At 37.7% G+C, this 16,618-nt stretch overlaps 1 protein-coding gene across 1 annotated transcript in view; it reads left to right on the top strand.

Annotated features, from left to right (window-relative positions):
• pdlim5a (PDZ and LIM domain 5a) overlaps nucleotides 1-16,618 on the top strand; it is a 62,979-nt gene that overhangs the window by 25,894 nt on the left and 20,467 nt on the right. The window contains exons 4-5 of the mRNA XM_062416844.1: nucleotides 12,425-12,464; nucleotides 12,912-13,339. Of these exons, the coding sequence (XP_062272828.1) occupies nucleotides 12,425-12,464; nucleotides 12,912-13,339 (468 nt within the window). The remainder of the gene's footprint in view (nucleotides 1-12,424; nucleotides 12,465-12,911; nucleotides 13,340-16,618) is intronic.

Below are 16,618 nucleotides of genomic sequence, written 5' to 3'. Positions count from 1 at the left end.
AATGCAAGCTTACAATATATCTATTAGCGGCTGAAACTACAAAGGGACTTGTCCACAGTTAGGCCTACTTTTCCACAACACAAACTGACTATTTATTAATTACTTTTATTCATTTAATTAAAAATATTGTTGATCGAAATTATAGTTTAGCTCCCTGGCTGATGACACCCCTAGCGAGATATTTTTGGCATCTTATTCATGTTAAATCATTTTAGTTTTTTATTTCTGTGACGGTGTGTGCAACAGCCGAGACAACGTTCACAGCACGGGTCATTTCTGTAGAAATGTTGAGGATATAAGTAAAATTCGTCAGTAAATTATCCGGTCTTCCCGGGACCTATGAAGACACAGCAGAGGTAAAATTTCCTGGTTAAATATTGAGTAATAAAGCGTTTATGTTTTTAAAGTAATATATTCGTGGATTACTGGATTTTAATCAACAGATTACATTTCGGGGCTATTTTAAGAACTGCCATGAGACTTGGTTGCGCAGGCGCACTGATCACTCGTGTTACTACATGTATTTAAATTCGTATGATGTCATACGAAAAGTAGTGCACAAATTTTCGTAGGATATCATCTGAACAGAGGATGAGAACGGCATGTTGGGTGCGTCATTCATGTTAATTTACTATTCTCGGGAACACGCATTCATTTAGAACAGGTGGGATTCATCATGTTTATAAATGTCATTTACAACTGTTTCCTGGTGATACGAGTGTTTGATGAATCCGACGTGGCACACTCGTAAATTCCACCTCATGAAAAAAGTATGACAGATTTAAGAAAAAAAAAATACAAACATGTTCTTGCATCTGGCCCAATGTGTTCTGGAGTCAATGAATGGATTACTTTTGTTTGTTCACAAAAAAACTCCACAGTGCTCCTTCAAACTTGGAGATATGTAGATACTGAATGTTTGTCTCAGAACTAATGATCATTCTTAACAAACTAATGCACACAAAGCGACAAATATAATCATGCACACTCAAAGAGGTTTCTCACTGACAGCTGCTTCAGTTATTTTGAGTCTGGGAGTTGGCTCTGGGTGCTCTGGCAAATGGTTGGGTGAGGGATGTTTATGTAGAGTCAGGGTATCTGTTTTCATTATGACTTTGTGTTCTTTGAATAGAGACAACAATATTCCAGAGTTGTACTTGCATATATTGATGCTTATGCACAGTCACATGTCCAGGAAACACAGGCATAAACTCATGCACATGCACCGGAGATGCCAATTAACTATAGCATGTTATAATCTAGTACTTGGCTATTGGCTACTTCCAACACATAATTGGATGTCACACTTTCTTTAAATGCATGGCTGTGAATTCAAAAAAGACTGTACACACTCTAGTCCATATCAATACTTATTTATAATTTTATTATCCTTAGCATATACTGGACTACTGACCTCTCATCATATCAGAAATGTGACAATATATCAGTCGCATAATTAGTCAGCCTAAGTGCTATATTTTCACTTTGGTTGGAATTAAATCTGTTGGAGCTGAACATTACTAGTGTGCAATAATGTATAAGAAAATCATTAAACAGTTTTAAAGCCAGTGTATGTTCACATAAATATTACTTGTATGTTCTGGAGGCTTGTGGACCTTGAGGGTGAGCTATAACTAAAGTTGTGTTTATCTCTCAGTGTATGGCTGGCTCATTATAGCCCCATCTTATAATTTTGATGGCAGTGGCTTTACCAGTACTGACATTATGTGTCAACAACAGTTAATACTACAGATGTCTAACTCACTGACAAAGAAGAGCCCTATAATGATGAACTTAACCCAACAATTAATAACTATTACCTCTTATGTTGATCTGCTTGTTAATTAAACACCATAAATCTAGTCAAAATGTGGCACATACTGATATTACAAGAATAGTTTTGGCTTGAAAAGTTACAACTTGGTAGAATTGTTCTATAGTTGCAGATATTCACAGCCCTATGCAAATCCTCTGTACTAATACACACCGTGCAGCTGCCATTGTCACTTACTTGCCTCTGATATTTGCCAAAGATGTTCCAAAGCCAAGGGTATTAAAGTGGGCTCACCTGTCTCTGTCTTTCACTAGTCTGTCGTATTTGCCAAAGTTCCTCTAAAACTGATAGCCGTAATCTTTGGCAAGGCATGTAGCAATGGTCAGTAATATCCTAATACCAAGAGAATGTAGCTACAGCTAGACACACCTGTCTCTGCCTGTCTTTTGCTAGCCTGTTGTTTTAGCCAAAGAAAATATGAATCCCAAGAACATTAGGGGTCTGTGAAGGTAGCCCACAGATATTCTTAGGCCAAGAACACTGTGTTAAGCTCATCTGTCTCTGCTTTTTTTTTTTTTTTTTTTTTTTTAACTCTTCTCTGCTGTTTGCCAAATATATCTCACTGTAAGCAAAGAGCACTCATCTTTAGGCCAGCCAGCATTGTTAAATGATATGCAAACGGGCAGCTGGAACAGTGTGAAGAATCATCTGGAATGATTAATTAGAAGCTACATCTCATAAGCACTGAATAATTACTATCAGTGGGATTTCAGGGTGTCAGGTCAAGTAAACTACATATTCAGCAGTTTTACTCCAAATAAAATAAACTTATAATCATAGTTACAAATGAATCTATAATAAATTGTAATCAACATATTTTGAAACCCAAGACAGTTATACAGTATGTCCCAGACACAATTTGCAGTTTCGTGTCAGTTCCTACTCAAAGCTGTTGTGGAAGTCTGCCCTGTTATCAGTTCAGATTGGCCAGGATACATTTAAATTCACCCAAATGACTCATTGTGTGTTTATTTTTTCCCTGATTATATCACATAATCAGATGACACCATGTTCAACTCAGGGAATGTAGTCCCAAGAAGCATGTGAGATTTTGATAGAGTGTGTCTTTTTCAGATAACATATAGTCAGTGTTACTTTTACACATACTGAATGTTAATGACAAAATACATATACATATACAATATCAACAGTTTTACACAACAGTGCAAACCTTTTAATGTGTACCTCGTTCACTCTCATCCCTCCCTAACTTCTTTCCACCATTCTGCTCTCTAAGCTCATCTGTTGAAAATACTATGATTTTATAGTGGAAAAAAGAAGTTGATGGAATCCCGTATCTTCAGGTATTTGTTCGATATCAGAGCCAGGATTACTTTACAATCACTGCCATATCACTGTTGTATTACTTTATAAGACATGTGACTTTCAGTGTCGCTCAGAGAACTAATGGAGCACAATGTGTGTGAGAGTTAGGGAAAGAGTCAGAGAGAGAGAAAGCAAGAATGATTCCAGGTAAATAGAAACAGAAAGTTGGACACTGATTGGAGAATCCCAAATAAGATGGAAAAAAATACAGAAGAAAAGCAAAAAATAAGCCAGTAAATTGTGCATCACTGTGAGTGAATCTTCCTGAATGATACTGATGCACATTGATACCCATAACCCTTTCAACAGACTTACGGCCAGATGTTGAATATGGAAAACACTTCATCGTCCAGCTGCGGATCATTTTGATGGGCAGGCTGTCTCAGGCGCTGAGAGTTGGACCCAGTGGGTGTGCTGTCTCTTTAGCCTGTCTTTCTTTTTTCTACATAATGCACTGTGGTGTTTCTTGTTTTTGGTGCCTTAACAATAACTATAAACTGATAGAAAAAAGGAAGTGTTAAGTAGACAACACTAAAATAACTTTTTCCCACTCTTACTCACATTAAATAAGCATTTTAGGTAGTGTTGTACTCTTCATTATTCCATTGTTTATTCTTCTGTTGAGTTGATGTTGTAAACAATTTAAGACCAGAGTTTAATGCTGGATAAACCATACAAACCGCAGCTCTAAGGGCTTTAAAGGGGTTTCTGGTTTAATTCATCCCATTCGGGGCCCCCTTGAATCATGTGAATGTCCTCATCCAGTTTGGGCCCCCCGTACCACAGCTTCCCCTTACAGAACCCCAGCATGTACAGAGTTTGCCTTTAAGGCAGGGATTCCTAAACTTCTTCTACCCAGGACCCACTCTTGAAACATTGCAGTCTTCATCTGAGTCTTATGAAATCAGGCCGATGTTTCAGTAATGTTGTATGGTTTGAGTCAAGCTTGTCATGGTGTATTTCTTCAGTCATATCCAGTGAGAATGACAGCTTGCTTTTCTGCATTTCTTTATATCCTGTGTGTGTGGCTGCAGTAGAAATATCTTGTAAGTCTTTCACAAATAGGATGGCTGAACTCCAATGGCAGTCCATGCAGCCATTAATTTATTCAGTTACACTTTAAATCTTTTAAACGATGATGGCAATGTTCAGTGTGGGAGTTGCCATGAAGTGAGAGCAGAGGTATGATTCTTGGCTGGTTTCAGGTCAAGAGTCATTAACAATGAGTTGAAATTGCTTTAAACATGCCAAGGTGTGTTGGAAGAACATATTGTGTAAATGCATGAGTAGGCTGTGTTTTGTGTGTGTGACTACGTGTGATGATGTCGGTCCTGTCTCTGTTTGCCTTTCTTTGTTTCTCTGTTTATATGTACTTTTACTTCTTTGTCAGTCTGCTTTGAAACAAAGCTATAAAAGTTTAAATTAGATTTCAAAAGACAACAGAGGATTCCAGTCTTCCCATCTACTGTTTTACTACCCCGTGATTCCAGAGACAGGACAGGCAGTCAGACTGATGACGAAAGCACAGTCAACTAAATTACTCCTATAGAACCTAACATTAACCTAGCGGTTGCATTACTGTTTCACGTAAAAATAAAACATCTGTCCCCTGTGCTTTTAAAAGACGTGTACACACACACACACACACACACATATATATATGGAGATATATATATATATATATATATATATATCTACATAAATCCAGTATTACATTAGATTACTTTTATGATCTTTGGAAAACATGAAGAATTACATGCTGTTAAAGAAAGTCCTGTTCATGTGTTTTATAAACCTAAATTTGATATAAATATGAAGTTTGGTGTGCCATTAGATATATATACTACAGCAGTAACTCTTCTTCTTTGAAGTCGGAAAAGTGTCCATACAGTGTCTAAGATTTTACGGTTTGTCCCAGATATATTGTCTGCACCCTTTTTATTTGCAGTTTAACAGACTTCATGTCACCATTGCCCAAACTTGCTAAAATATGTGTACAGGAAAAGCAGTATGTTCAAGCTTAGCTATTTACATACCTATTCTATTTTCATCCATTTCTTTTGTTTTATTACCTTTACTTAGATAGATTTGCTGAGCTGTAGTTGGTCCTTGCTTGAGAAATAGATGTACTGCTCACCCCTTCTCCTGTTTTCCGTCGGACTTTAGATGCAGTACTGTTGAACTACAGGCTATTGGAGACATTGCCTCCTTTCTCTTGTCCTGGTGGGGCTGAACTTAATGTGTCTGTTTCCTCTCATGGTCTACCTTTAAGACGCCTTAGGGCACCAGTCTACTGCTGCTTGTTTTTCTTAGAAAGTGAGCTACTATAAAATGTGCTTGTTTGTTGCTATGTAACCACAGAAAACAGGGTTTCAGTATTGCATGTTTGGGCATTTTCTGACAGTTCTATGTCTTATTTTGCATTCACTCACAATTAAAAAGAGGACTTTACAGGAGTAATCAGAATCTCTGATTATATCCATATATTTTTATGGTTTCAACCAAAAGAAAGTAATAAAAAATGTGTTACATCTACCAACTACAGTAGCTTAAAACCAACCATGTGGTAAGACATATTGACCTGAATGTGAAACAGGGCTGTATTGACTCTGTGTAAAGCTTTTGTTTTTTATTAGATAAACAAAAAACAGGCGTCTAATAGGACTTGGCGATATGGATAAAGCCAAATATAACGATGTTTTGGACAAAATACCTGGATGTCGATATTGCAACAATATTGTAGAGATTATTATAGACTATTGGTGCTTTTAATGATATATTTGATAAATAATCATCAGTAATGTGGATATATATGGATATAATATTGATATATTGTCCAGCCCTAGCAGCTAATATGAGACCCTCTTTCATGGTGACAACTACTATGCAGTGGATTTGTAGCCTAAGGCTTTTTGTCTAGACATATTGATCTGTAGCTGGGGATAAAGAAACATGAACATTACACCAAATGTGTAACATAATACCTAACTGCTAACATGGACTACATGGTGCGTTGCTTGAGAAAATGTATTAGTGGGGAAACTGATGGATTGATTGTTGAAATTCAACAATGGAAATTTGATTTAAGTTTTTCAAACAAATGGTGCTTTTCCTCAGAGTTTATTTTACTGAGTAATGTTGTTTTTGTAGTGAAACCTCTGCAGTTTTAACTTTTTCCTTGGTCTGGTCAGTGTCAAAGCTTCTTTTGGGATCTCATGTGATGTCATTTTCAGCTGAAAAGCCTATCAAGGCCTCTGTGGAGATAGTAGTGGGAGGTAGTAGATAAGGAATTGGGAGGATCACACACACACACACACACACAAAATATACAGACCTACAGTACTTGCCACAGTATGTGCTCTGTAGGTGACCCCTGTCTCTTATGGTCTTGCCTAATGTGAGGCCTGATAAAGACAGACAGACTCAGCTTCTAGATCTATTTAAAGGCCATTTCTAGATAAATTCACATATGGTCCTTGAAATAGCAGATACAAGTGCTGTTTGTGTACAGTATGTAATCACTCCAGCAAAGAAATGTTACACCAACTGGTGAAATCAGGGGTTATAGTCTACATTCACTCATCATCTTTCTTTCTCTCTTCGAGTATGCACCCATAACAACATCTTACTCACACTGAGTCCTTCTCTCTCTCCCTAACCCCAAACTACCACCACCACTACAAACACATGTACACACACACAAACACATAAACTCACTCACTGTAGACACCCAAACGCTGAACCACACGTGGCAATAATTCTGCCAGTCACTCTGTTCTTACTCGGTGCCCTGGCATCCTCTCCTGGTCACGTTGGTTTGTCTGCTTCAGTTTAAGGTAAAACTAAAAACCCCTGAAACCAAACCGGCCCACTCTTTTCCCTTTTTCCTAATAAGGCACAGAAAGTGAAATAAATAGAGAAGGGCTCTGAGCGTGTGTCCCACCTTCAGGGAATGACGACTGCATACATTTCAGAGGGCCTTGTTTCAATAATCATTATCACTTTTGTTTAAAAAAGGCTGACCTCATTCCAGGGGAAGACAAAAGAGGGCATAAAATGCAAGAAGGAGTAAGTAAAAGGAAGGTAGCATGATAATTAGAACAGAACAAAGTATAATGGAAAGGTACAGAGAGGGGATAAGAAAAGAGAAAAAGAGGTGAGAATAGAAATAGAAAGAAAAATAAGTCAAATGCAAAATGTTTTTTTAGTTAGACAAAAACAAACAAAAAACAAAGTTAGAACTTAATGGCTCTGGAGTGCAGTTTTGCCTCTACATAAACTGCCAAAGTGCAACAGTTCCTGATTTATAGAGTAAGAGAAGGACGTTTCTTTCTATCAAAATCATGTGTTTCATAGTTGAATCTGTTTCTACATCCATTGGAAAGAAATACAAGTTTGATCTAGTCAAAGTGTGGGTCACTGACATATATTCACATACATGGATGCACAGACATACAAAGACAATGTTATCAAAATATTGCCAAGTCACTGTGTGAGTTTCTTTCTCACTGTATGTTTCCCATCACTTCTAGTATGTGCTACCAAACCAAGTCAAAGGGAAGGAAGGGAAAAACAATTCTGAAGTCAGAATGAAAAAGGATATAATGTCAAATATTAAAAAACATTGATTTTTCAAACACTGGACTGATTTATTGACTTACAGTGTTCTGACATTTCCTTCTGTCCTTGACACATACTAGACCTGCCAAGAAATGTCTCAACAAGATAAATTGGATGCAAGTCGACGATAAGATCACAGCTTATAAAAAGCAGACTGGATTTGAGGGAAATATGACCAGAATACAGCTCAGGTGAAGGAAAGTCTTCTTTCACTTGGCTGATCAAGTTTTCTGCACATTAGAGTATGACAAAAGTATTTGGGCATATCCGTATTGGGTGAAGCTAATCTAAAAGTAAACTTTGGTACATATACACTGTTTGTCTGCATGTATGGATGCATTCATTTGCATGTGCTGATGCAAATAAATGCATGCTGATGCTGTGGAGTGTATAACCTGGTCTTTATAGTCTGTGTTATTGCACTATGCCAGTTACATTTCCTGTCATGCCTGAAATCACAGTCACCCCACCCTACACAATATATCACTGTGTGTATGTGTGTATATATCTGTGCATGTCAACTGGCCTTTTTCCATTTATTACTTTTAAAGATTCTGTCATCTGAATGGCAGCACACTTCATTAAAGACCTGGTTTATGCTCAAATACAATGATGCGTGCATGGGTGTGTAGTTTTGTAAACAAGATTGACAAACATATATATTTGCAAGGAGCTATACATATGCAGTTTGTGCATGTCTTTGTATATGTATCATTTTTCAAGTTACACCCACGTGGTTAGTTTTTGTGTTTGAGTAAATATACAAAGACTTTCTGACACATTCCCTATATGAGGGGTCAAACACATGAAGGCGCCATGTGACAGAATCACTTCCACTTGTAAAATTCCTCCAGACGTGTAGCGTGAATGTGTGTGTTCCTTGTTTTTGTATCTGCGCCTATATTTGCGTTTGGGTAATGTAGAGTGAGTGTATGGCTTCTGGTGGTGTTGCTAACCAGTCAGTGCCACCTCCACTTAAACCACTCCTGCTACATGACAACCCCTATTTAAGACCTAATACCACACATACAGACACACACATACAGGGAACAATCTCTTATTGATTCAGTATGGCTGGGTGCTTGCTAGTGTAGTTGATGGCATGTCAGGGCACAGCCCTGGAAACATCGGTCAATGAGCTCACTGGAGTAAGAATAGACCAGAGAGATTAAACACAAATGCACAACTAAGAACACAGAACAGCCGCAGGACCAGGGGTGATTTGAGAGGAGATGAAGAATAGATGGCATTCTCCTTATCATGACAAATCAATTTAATACATGTGCATATAGTATATATTGTAGACTATAGGGAAAGCTGTAAAGATATTCAAAGTCACATAAATGTAATATATGATGACACATTAAAACAGAAGATGGAGCTGGAAAGAGGATATAACAACAAAAACCATGCAGTTTTGTTCTACTTCATTTGACTGCAACAATGCACATATTATTATGTAGTGTTATATAATAATAACTAGCATTTGAAGAGATGTAGATAAAAATATTGCCCAGAGGCTCGGAGAATGGTAGAAAACACAGGGCTTGTGCATAATAACAGGAAGACCTAAAAAAAAGAAGAAGATATATATATATAAAAGATATAACACCACACAAAATTGGCTCAAAAATGTACATATACTGTAGTTTAAACATCCTAACACAGGTGCATAAAACAGTTAAACATTACACCAACAGTATTTTCTGTGGGTTATTGCACTGGATTGCATTATTTTGTAAAGTGCCCTGTTTTTCTGTCCATTCCAAAAAAGAAAAATGTTGGAGAGCGGAAACAACACAAGGAAAATGGAGCAGCCCATGAAAACTTGTTGCATGCTATCAGTGTTACATAAAAGCTTTATATCTCCAAAATATGTCAGGAAATCACCCCAAATCAAATGAAGGAGAGAACTTAGAAAACATGTTTAAAATGATTATACACACACAAACACTGTTGATCAATCTTCAAAGACTTCTTCACAGAAGCAGACTGAATATTATCTTAAATTATTTTTTATAGTGTATTATTTTTAACAAAATATGGAAATATGTTTAAGCACTGCCACTGTTTCCACAGCATACACTCGGATGTGGTAATGTATCAAAGCAAGACCAAAATAGCTGTCACCACAAAGAATTGCCAGGGAAACAGAATCACGAACAGACCTATTTTTCTGTTATATGATTTAAAACCTCACCATGAACATGAAACAGAGTAAAGGTAACACAGACACATAAAGCCTGACAGTTAATATGGAACACACATAGTTTCAAATGCAAACACAGGGAACAGAAACATGTTTAATAGCAACTGCTCTTAAACTGAATCAAATTAGATATTGGTGGGTCTCCACACAGAGGCGAAGCACATACATGTACAGCCTGGTGAAAGTCTCCATTTGGTGTCCAGGAGGTAATCATATAATATGTCATGTTTGTCACTGTCACATTGACACTGTTTTGCATCCACTTAACTCTCTGACCCTCACACATTTGAGTTATGGAGAAACATTCCTGTGGCTGATAGAGGGTGCAAGGTCCTGTTGTTGTCTTGGTATACTGTGAGCACCCAACACAGAGGCTCAAACTCTAGTCTCACATGTTTTATGTTTCAGTTTAGTTACTGCTATTTTAATGTTTACAGTATCCAACCAATGCAGCACAAATCACACAACTTTCTCTAAGGCTCCACTGATAATGACAGTTTTATTTCAGAAAGATAAAGCCACTGAAGATAGTTGTAAGTAACATAGGCTCTGGCTAGACCTGAGGGTAAAGATTCAAAAGCCTCAGTTTAATTAGAGTTACATTAAAATCTGATGCTTTTTCTCCCCCTTACCAAATGACCCCAACACATTTCCATGTTGGAGTTCCCCTTATATCTGTAGTGTATTATGGGCTACAGCACAGGGAAATGACAGTGACATATTTAAAATGCATACTTAGTTCAGTACAGACTTTCTGTTAAGGCAGCGTACAAATCCCACCTTATTTTTTATATGCATTCTTTAGGAATTGTATGCCTTATTAAGTAGCAATGGTTGAGAGATGACAGGAAATGTATGAGGAGTGAGATGGGAAGCAACAAAGGTGCAAATCTTGGATGTGGATGTGGATGTGGATGTCCAGTAGGCTACTGGCCAATTCCTCCCTCTTTACTATGATTTTCAATCCATAACCACAATCAGGGTTCTAACAATAAACCCTAGTATTTGATTGGTAAACCTTGTTGGGTACAGTACATACACTAGGAGGTTCACTTTAGAGCAGATTTAGCTAAGATGTTCATCATTCTCCTACTCTCCTCTCCATTCTTCTTTGAACTTCGCTTGCCCTCTTAGTTGGATATGGGAAGTCCAACAAGCACATTCTCTCAAAAGATTATTGCCAAAATCCTCAGTTAGGATGAAAGTTGTCGTGTGACTGCTCAAAATAGGATTGAGGCTGTTTCCCAGAACTGCTCCTGTGGCAGTTCAGGGGAATAATTGAGTTATTTTATGGTACAATGTCCTTTTGCTTCTGGTGTTAATATCATGTAAAACTCCCTCAACTGACGAGGAATGAACACAACAGCTATATCAGGGCACTGTTGGCACGATATAGCTAGCGGGGCACAAGTGTCAGACAGCAGGAAGCCAGGCGTATGAGTAGCTGTATCTGCAGACTGACGTGTTTCTAGCTACTACAAGGCTGTCTGTTCTAATTTACAGAGGTGAAGGACATGAACGTCCCTGAGGAAGTTTCTATAAGGGCTGTTCTGATAGGAATGCAGGGCTGCTGACATTCACATGTCTTAAGTTACTGCACAGTTTACATAACCTTTGATTTACATATTTTTCAATGAAGTTGTGATGCAATGAACAACCATTTAAAATACATTAATATGTTCCATGTGTATATCTGTACTTTTAAAATATTTTAACTAAATAACAAACAAATCCACTGATTCTTAACTGTAAATTAATTAAAACCTGATCCAGTTTACTTTTGCGTCCAGAAATATCATTGTAAGCCAGGCAGGTCAACCAAGAACCAAATGTATCAGTGTGAAGAGAGATGAAATGATCTCAGTAAAATTAATATTACGATGACGTGTGTAGCTGAGGTGACTTCTGAGTAAATTTAACAGTGTGTTTACAGTAATGTTCCACAGATGACCTTTATGGGAGCACATTGCTCCAAAAGGGCATCAAGCGTATCAAAACCCAAGAGTATCAGATTGATACAAGCCTTTATGGACTAAAAACAGCTGCCTTCAAAAGCATTAAGAGAGACCACACTTTTCAGCCCCAGCAACTCATGTTTCATAGTCTGACATGCAGACACAGAGAGACAGAAACCTCTCCATGTTGGTCTCTGATGGCTCAGGTTTAGTCGTAATTAACCATAACCACATTTTCTGTAAACCCCAATAAGATCTGAACATTTTACAATGTAGTCTTAACAGTTGTGAATGGCTCCATAAATAAAATGACATTTTTGAAAAGCTTTTGCTATTTACGCACATGGTGTTGGCCGACAGAAATGTATACCTATAATACAATTAAATGTAGAGATTTTTCAAATTAAATATTAAAATGAAAATGAATTTTTTGGGTTGTACAATTTTAAATAATGGCCTCTGTCTCCCACTAATTTTCAGGGCCTCCAGTGTTCCCAAACCTCCTCCTGTGGCACCAAAGGTAAAGTACCAGAGTCACTGAAATAACAGAATTGTTTTCTTTTTTACACTTGCGGGCATTGTGTTTTTATTTTTTGACAGAATAATTATATTTTAGTTGTAATAGACTTCCATGCTATAAGTGCTTTGATTATTTTTCTTGAGTGACTACATCCTTCTGAAACGATGCAATGCATACATTTTTGTTGCATGAGAACTATTTTCATATTTTTATAGTAAATGTCAGTTAATCATACTGACGCCTCTCTATACCCAGAATACATTTAGATTAATGAAACTGATTGATCAAACGTTGATATATGGACAAACTATTGCTTGCATTTAGAGCCTATAGGACAAAACCGATTTGAACCCATACATTATACATGTGAGAGGCATCAGTATAGTGTGTGCTGTGCTGTGATGTGTTTTTTGTGTGTATTTGCATGTTCTTCCCTCACACTGGTAGGTTGACAGATCAGACATCATAAAACCAGTGGCCATCACCCATCCTCCTCCTCCACCCCTACCCCAACCTCACTCCTACAGCCCTTCCACTGTCCCTCACAACAGGGCCCCCAGACCTTATGGGGGCTGCGGATCAGAGAGTGAATACCCTCCTTCACAGTCCCCTTTTGCTGCCTTCATTCCATCCCCATCCTCTGCCTTCACCCCTGCCTCCTCCCACACAAGTCCTCCTCCACCTCCACCTCCTGTTTCTTACCCATCCTCTTCCTCCTCCTCCTCCTCCCCCCCTGTCCTCGTTCCGCCTCAGCCATTAGTGTATAACACACCAATCAACCTCTACTCCACTGAGAATGCGTGTGAGGTTGCCATGGGGCAGAGGCGGGGCCTATTGGAGAATCAAGGTGGAGCCTTGCCAATGCAGTTTAATGGGTGAGTGGTGGTCTTGCTATCCAATCAAATAAATCAATTATTTCACTGTCTCCAACATTCCCTTGTCTTGGTTCTGTTCAAGGTGTGAAATGGAAGCTTCTTGATGTGTCTGTTGGCTGTCTGTTGATACTCACAGATTCATACAAGAATTACAAAAAAGGGTGCAGTAGCCACACCATTTGTAAGATGGTGTTTCTAAGCTTTTGTAAAAAAAAAAAAAAAAAAATCAAAGAGAAAAAGAAAGTATATTGATAAGTATACAATTTAGAAAGAAAGAAAAACATCCACTTATGTCATGAGTTTATGTTCCTGAATGAATTGTTAACTCCATGCAGTCCCCCTGACCAGGCACGCCACAATCCATCTTAAAATCTTGGCAATGATTTTCAAAGTTCATCTATAGAAGAAAAACAAACAAACAACAACAACATAGGAATTTATTGCTGTAGTGCGCACACAGTAATGAGATACATGGTGGAGTTTGCAGGAAAAGGCCAATTACGATGCCTCTGTTTGCCACTGTTGTTTATTGTAGTTTTAAAAAGTGACTGTCACAGCTTAGGAAATGTGCCATTAAGAAAAGTCTGGAAAGACTGATATATTCATTATTGCACCATTTGCTTATCGTAAGAACTCTGGAAGGGATATTCTGTCAAAGAGATATTTCATCTTGTGATGGAAAATAAATATATGCCGCAACTTGGCCTTGTGGAACACCAGCTTGAAGTTGCCCTATCGCACGGGCCCTTTCAGATCAGTCAAACATGGCATGCTTATTCTTGGAGCAGACACCAACTGACCTGCTCACAGGTCCTGATTGGTACCTGATTGTCAGTGCCTGGGGGTACCAGAAGCACAAAAACAAGAGTCAATAGCAACAGCAAAATAAGCTGTTTGGCATTGGCAGAGAAGATTTGCCACATTTTTCATGGGCGCAACCCACATACTCAGCTCTGCTGCTCATCCCACAAATGCATGTTCCTTACAAATGTGGCACCATTTAAAAGGGAAATAAACAGGCTTTCCAATGGTTTATTTAGATGTATTGCCAAGAAGCATTGTTACAACAAAGAAATACTCTACCAAACACAAATGTCCTTATTTTTTGTGCTATTTTTATGAGATATAGATTTTACATTTTTCAACATTATTTTGCCCTGCTAAAATAATGTATTTAATGTATAAATAAAGTATTTAACATAAACATATGGTTTAGAAATGGATATAGAATTGAAATCACTATTTATATATGTATGCAAGGAGAAAGTAAATAATTCATGTTCCATGAATTATTGATATTATTCTGTAAAAACACATCTTTGTTCCACTACTGTTGAAAAAGTGGACCTCTCCACTATATTCTAAGTGGAAGTTCAACAGGGGTCATCAGTATTAACATGTCAATAACATTTGAAGAGAACCGATATTGAGTCTAAACTCACCCTCACCTACTATGTTTGCCTTCTCTGCCTCTTCCTCCTTTTTCTGTCAATCCACAGTATGTATTAATTCATTATGTTTCATTTTTCCGCTGTCATGCCTCACACCCAAGCTGTCCACTCCTATCTTTCTCAACATAATTCCTGCCATCATCTACCATCTACCCCTCCTCTCTGTTTTTGTCTTAACCCCAACTCTTCTCAGTTCAGAGGCATAGTGAGTATAACTATGTTATGATGCTATGACTAAACTGAGTATATATAGTCTGTGTTGGTAACTCAAGCTGTGTGGCATTCTCTTTGCTCTAGTAGCAAATGAGTCAGTCGGTATGGATTTCAACCTGAAATCCATGTAGCTTTACACATACTCTCTCTCTCCTCACAGACTAACACAAGTTCACCAAACTTTTTTTATTCACTCATTCAGCCAAATGTACTGAATGTGCTCCTTTTCTTACTCACAATCTATACATTTATTTCAAGTTTATGCTCACTGTGCTCTTTTCTCTGAGCAATACACTGACAAAAGGATCACTAGTTTCTCTTTCTTTGAGAATCAGCAGACATCAGTAATCTGTACAATATAATCTTTCACCATGCAACCATGCAACACACATAAGCACACTAGCTGCAATTCAGTTGGGTACATAGCTTTCTCCAAGCATCACATATTACATTTAGTAGCATACACAACTTTATTGAAGCAGGATCTTGTCTGTATTTGTATAGTTTTTACTTCTTTACTTTCTTCCTCCACACGGACATTTCCTTGTTTATAGACAGTTACTGTAGGAGTGGTACCTTTTTATTGACTTTGCGGTAGATTGTGCTGGCAAAGTCATGTTATACTCATCAGCACACTGTGGACTAGATAAGACCATAAGATGACAGCCTGTTAGCTTGACATGATCTATTACTTTTGGCTGATTAATGTTGAGTATATGTGCATTATCAAGTGAATATGTATGTATTTTAAATTGTATAGTTGTCTGTTCAACAGTAGAGATCAGCATACAGGTTCACTGTAACTGATAATCAATATACAGTTGCAGGTATATGTTGTGTAGTCAATAATTAATTATGGACTGCACACTGTAATAATATAATGATTCCTTTTGGGAACGCACTTTTCCTTTAATATTTGAAAATTACTCAAATTAACAATTTTCCTCACTTCTCTGTAGAAATAGCAGCATTGTTTTCCTTCCAGTATCTGTTCTTTTTTTTTTTCTTTTATGGACAGTAAGGCAGCATGTCCATCCTTGCATGCTGTTTTCGTGCTGTAAATGAGCTGTGTGGTGTGCTTCGTTTCAGAGGGAATTTTTTGCTTTACAGTTTTGAATAATAATACTGTAAAATGGCAAGAATTTGGACATGTGTATGTCATTTTTCTCTGTTTTCTCTGTTCCTTTCAAACTGTGTTTCTCTGCCTTGCAGACTGCAGCAGCTCAAGTCACAAAGTTAGTCTCTGAAGCATGTCTGATTCTGACTGCATCCCATCTTTTTGAACCTTCCACCTCTTTCTGCCTATGTGTGCCAACTGTATTGTGACATCCGCATGCATTTGCTTATTAGTTTACTGCAGAGCATTGTTCTTGATGACGTTTTATAGTTTAATTTTCCTAAGTATGTTATGCAAAACTCCACACATGCATTCAGCTAATTAAACTGAAAAAAATTATCAAACTGTTTGTATGTGATACAATATGCCAATGCCGCAATATATTTTTACCTCAACTGTAAATGTGTCACACACACGCGCGCGCGCACGCACGCACACAAACACACACACACACACACACACACACACACACACACACACACACACACACACACACAC

The sequence above is a fragment of the Scomber scombrus genome, chromosome 4, assembly GCF_963691925.1.
Source record: "Scomber scombrus chromosome 4, fScoSco1.1, whole genome shotgun sequence".
Classification (NCBI taxonomy): Eukaryota; Metazoa; Chordata; class Actinopteri; order Scombriformes; family Scombridae; genus Scomber; species Scomber scombrus.
The sequence above is the reverse complement of the archived record's forward strand: the minus strand, read 5'-3'. Positions and strand labels throughout refer to the sequence as shown.